Here is a 4,838-nt window from a genome sequence, read left to right on the forward strand (position 1 = left end):
TAGTGTAAAACAAGCATGGATCATCAAAAATTATAGATACCTTTGAGACGTATCAACAGACTAGACTCCCCAAAACCAATTGGCATAACAACATATTCAAATATGCTATTATGCTGACTAGTTTTACAGGGTGTGGTCTTCTGTAACCCTCGCCAAATCTGAAAAGTAGACCGCAACATAGGGTTTTGCATAATTTGAACACATATATGTGACATTTTTTTTAAATGTGAATGTGACAGCAATATAAACTAAGATTTGAAAGTTTAAACATCACACAATAGAATAATAATCAATATTACAACAATAGTTTAAATCCTAATAATGAAACAAATAACATATGGTTTGGAATACAAATAATGGTTCAGATCACACATGAAATGAAATAAATAGAAGTGCCACGTCGCCATGCCTCTACCAATGGTGCTAAAATGAGATCAAGTTGAAGATGGATGTGTGTCCCCGCGTTCTCATTGTTACGGTATGTCTCAAGAAATTATTGTATATTATCCTGGTTTCTTGATGGCTTCACCTTCGTACCAACATTGTCAAAGAAGAACTTCAAGTTCAAGAGCCTTTCGACCTCGATGATCATCTTATGAGGAATCACACAAGTGCTCATGGTATCACCGAGGTTTTTTTTTCTTTCCAAAACCGACTAGGACCTCGAACTATTGTAAATCTGGCTTGCAAAACCCCGAAGGCTATCTCGATATCTTTATGGGCTTCCTCTTGTGCCATTGCAAAATCAACTTCAGCTTGGTTATCCAGCCTGATGGTCTTCACAAATGTTGCCCAATCCAGATATATGCCGCCAACAAGATAGTAGCCCATTGTGTAGTCATGACCATTGATTGTGTAGTTGCATACCGAAACATCAACACTAGCTAGCCGAGCAAGAAGATAATACCTATGCAACACATTGATATCACTGTGATAACCCGCCAACCCAAAAAATAGCAATGCCATCCATAGATCCTTGGAAGCAACTGCCTCAAGCACGATTGTTGGATTATGACTCTTGCCGCAATACATCCCCTGCCAAGACTTCAGGCAGTTCTTATAATTCCAATGCAAACAACAAATGCTGCCAAGCATTCCTGGCCATCCTCGAGCCTCATTGTGTGTCATCAAACTCACCGTATCTTCTTCCATGGGGCTCGAAGATACTTCAGACCATAGATACAGATCATAACCTTGCAAAACAAACAAACGGACTCCATGGTTGTATCTTCACCAATGCGAAGATACTCATGAACATATATAGCCGGCCGGAATTCCATAAGTGAGGACTCTTATCACCGCAAATATCTTTTGATGTGCACTAAATCCAAGCATACCAGCTGAATTTCTCTTGCGCTTCAAACAACGAGTTTTTTTTGCCTCGCAAGTTTTGACGATGACATTGATAATAGAGTGACAAATTTGGTAACAACGACGAAAGATATGAGTCGGATATGTTGGTACCTCGGTGAAGTAATCTTGCATGATCATGTTGTGGCTGAGCAAGCGGTTGCGAGGAATGCGAAGCTAGCCGACTTTGGATCCGGTCACCGCTTCTTCCTCCTATCCTCGAGCTCCTTCATAGCGAGCATGACCACCATTTGCTCGATATCATCGTCGAGAAGTTCGTCCGAATCCGAGTCATTCAATGCCGATGAATCCTCTATCAAAATAGGGCGCACGGGGCTTAACGACATCTACATATGAATTGGAAAAATTACTAGATATCTAAGGCGGGACGGCTAGTCGAATGCATCGATAGAACAAATATTGACACACCTTCGCGGTTTGGGACACGGTCAATTCTGTGCGGCGCTTTGACTCATGGAGGCATGGGGAGCTTTTCGTACACCGGTGATGGGGTAGGGATCCTACCACTCCGGCGTGCTCGAGCTTTGAGTGGGATCCATGGCGGCTCATCGCAGGCGGGATCCACTCGATGCGGCGAAGGATGGCCTCTCATTGTTGTGGAACAGGTGCGGTGGGGTGGTGGAGGCATTTTTACCGGCTAGAATCAGGAGCAGGGCCAAGTACACGCCGGAATCGACGACAACCGCCGCGGAGAAGGTAGGGCGGGCTCGCGCACACTGAAATGTCCTAGCGGGGCTGAAATGGCCTTTGCACCAACTACACCTGGGCATTCCTCGGGCCGGGCAGGGTTTTGGGCCGGGCTTAAAAAAGCCCAACACTAAATTTCCAGGCCCGAGCCCGGCCCGACCTTCGGGCTAAAAAATCGGGCCCGAACCCAACCCGAACAGAGGAAAGCCCGGCCTGACAAACCCGGCCCGAACTAAGATAAAATCGTGTTTTTTGCAAGCCCGAGGCCGGCCCGCCCGATGTTTGGGCTCCAAAATCCGGTCCGAACCCAGCCCGACATGCAAGGCCAACCCGGCTTGGGATTTTCGGGCTGGGTTGGGCTGGATCGGAATGCCTAGCTGTAGCGCCAACGCCTTGCACCGGATAGAGGCTGCCTCCGGTTTGGCCCCAGAATCCGCTTTTCTTCACACTGCGAGGTTGTGCATGCCGATGTCGACATACAAATTTGCAGGTTTGGCAAGTTTCCACGGTCTAATCTAGCCTTTTTTTCGGCCAAACCCGCATAAAAATTGTTATTATACGGATTTGGCTCATACAGGATGTCTGCTAGAGATCTAATCATGCAAGTGTTGCGGTATGTGTTTGTTTCCGACTGCAAGTTATCGCCGTGTGTTGGCTAGTTCGGCTAGTTTAGGCCTTGTTTACTTCTCTCGTATTTTTCTTCCCAAAGGGTATGGGGATGGGAGGGGATTTGGTGTTCACCCAATCCCCTCAAATACCCCTCCCCAAAAATACACTAGTATGATGGAGAGTTTTTTATTTAGGCAAAAAATGTGGGGATGGGAGGGGATGGGAGGGGATATCTCGGGATTATGTCGTTCAAAACCTGAGAAGTAAACGGACTAGTGGGGATTTTCCGGGATACGAAATAATCCCCTCTCATCCCCATAAATACTTTAGAAGTAAACAAGGCCTTACCGTGTAAGTTCTGTACGAATCCTATTCCGAGTTGTATTTTTTTTTTTTTGAGAGCTATTCCGAGTTGTATTAGAGCTGCTGCTGCACACGTGTATATATACACCTGAAGGGCTTCAGCTAGAAACCGAAAGTTTCAGCGTTTGATCGTGTGGGCGAAATAACACAGGATGATGAGGACGGCGTCGACGTGCTACCCAAGCGCTGTGCGGGGCACACACACGTTCAAGATCACCGGCTACAACCTTCACAGGGCCCTCGGCGCCGGCAAGGGCAAGCCCCTGCAGTCCGCCACCTTCGATGTCGGCGGCTACCTCTGGTGCCTCAAGTACATCCCCGAGTGGATGTTTGAGGAGGAGGACAATACAGATCTTGCATTCATTTTGCTTCACCTTGTGACCGATGATGCCGAGGCGAGGGCGTTGGTGGAGTTCAGGATGCTCGACCCGGCCAACAAGCTGCCACCGTCAGTAGTGCTCTCCAAGAAGAGGTTGTCTGTGTACAAGCGTGGGCCTGCCCTTGGCACCTTGTTACAACCATCGACGTACCTGCGAGATGACAACCTTGTGATTGAGTGCGACATCACAGTTCTGAAAGAATCCATGGTGACTGCGGCTACCTTCGACATCTCAGTGCCTCCCTCAGATTTGGCAGAGTATTTCAAAGAGTTGCTAGAGAAGGAGGAGGAAGCAGATGTCGTCTTCAAGGTTAAAGACGAGGTTTTCCCCGCGCATAAGATTGTCATTGCAGCAAGATCACCTGTCTTCAAAGCGGAGCTCTTTGGGCCGATGAGCGACATGACAAGGCGGAACATAACAATTGAAGACATGCAGCCTGCTGTTTTCAAGGCGTTGCTGTATTTCATCTACACAGATTCGTTGCCTTCCATGGAAAACCTTGAGGGAGATGATGGTAAGGAAATGGGTAAGCACTTGCTCGTTGCTGCAGATAGGTATGCCATGGAAAGGATGAAGGTGATGTGTGAGAGCAACCTTTGCAAAAGTCTCGATGTTGAGAATGTCACCGGTGCATTAGCTCTAGCCGACCGGCATCACTGCAGCGAACTCAAAAATGCTTGCCTTGAATTTATCGCTTCTCCAGATAGAATGGATGACGTGATGGCAAGCCAAGGGTATGCTCACCTCAAAAGATCTTGTCCTGCTGTGGTAATAGATGTCTTCGAGAGGGCAAAAAAGTCCCGCGGAATTTAGCATGCTCATCCTTTGTTAGCTTTAAGTTGGCTTCTCAGTTATTAGTTATAGTGATCTTTTGGAGAAGGATGGGCATTTTTTTTAATAAGATGAGACCCGTCTTGCTATGTCTAGTATGTTATGAGGACTCATATTATTTATGAAACATTAGCAAACAACAAAATTATGATAGAAAGTTATTGATCACCATAATTAGTGCAGTATTTTGAGGTTACCATCGTTCCAACTATACTTTGAAGTAGATTAGCACATCGCATCGTATACAGCAAGCCTAATCTATATGTTTAGTGTCTGATACTATCAGTTGCTCGTAGAAGCAGGGTAGTAAATTGACCAATTCGACATGTGCCTCCAAAGTGTATGCACTTAATTTAATTTTCCTGAGCTGCTGGCCTTGCAAATATTTAGGTTAATGATTAGGCTTGCTATTAATTACTCGCACCTAGCAGACAAGAAGTTGAGTGAAACTCGATACAATTGAACCAGTCTTTCTTGCTACATAGTTGTATGGTTTAAATAATTAACTGGAGATGATTTTTCAGGATATTTTCCTGCGCATTTAAATTTGAATGAACCTAAAAACATAAGGTTAAAGATTGTGGTAAAAACTTAAAA

General features: G+C 45.6%; 1 protein-coding gene across 1 annotated transcript; it reads left to right on the forward strand.

The window, feature by feature from the left end:
• The first annotated feature begins 3,185 nt into the window (after nucleotides 1–3,185).
• LOC124706295 (BTB/POZ and MATH domain-containing protein 2-like) lies at nucleotides 3,186–4,223 on the forward strand. The gene has a single exon (XM_047237949.1). The coding sequence runs from the start codon at nucleotides 3,186–3,188 to the stop codon at nucleotides 4,221–4,223; it is 1,038 nt and encodes a 345-aa protein (XP_047093905.1).
• Nucleotides 4,224–4,838: the final 615 nt, after the last annotated feature.

This window comes from Lolium rigidum, chromosome 4 (assembly GCF_022539505.1).
Source record: "Lolium rigidum isolate FL_2022 chromosome 4, APGP_CSIRO_Lrig_0.1, whole genome shotgun sequence".
NCBI lineage: Eukaryota > Viridiplantae > Streptophyta > Magnoliopsida > Poales > Poaceae > Lolium > Lolium rigidum.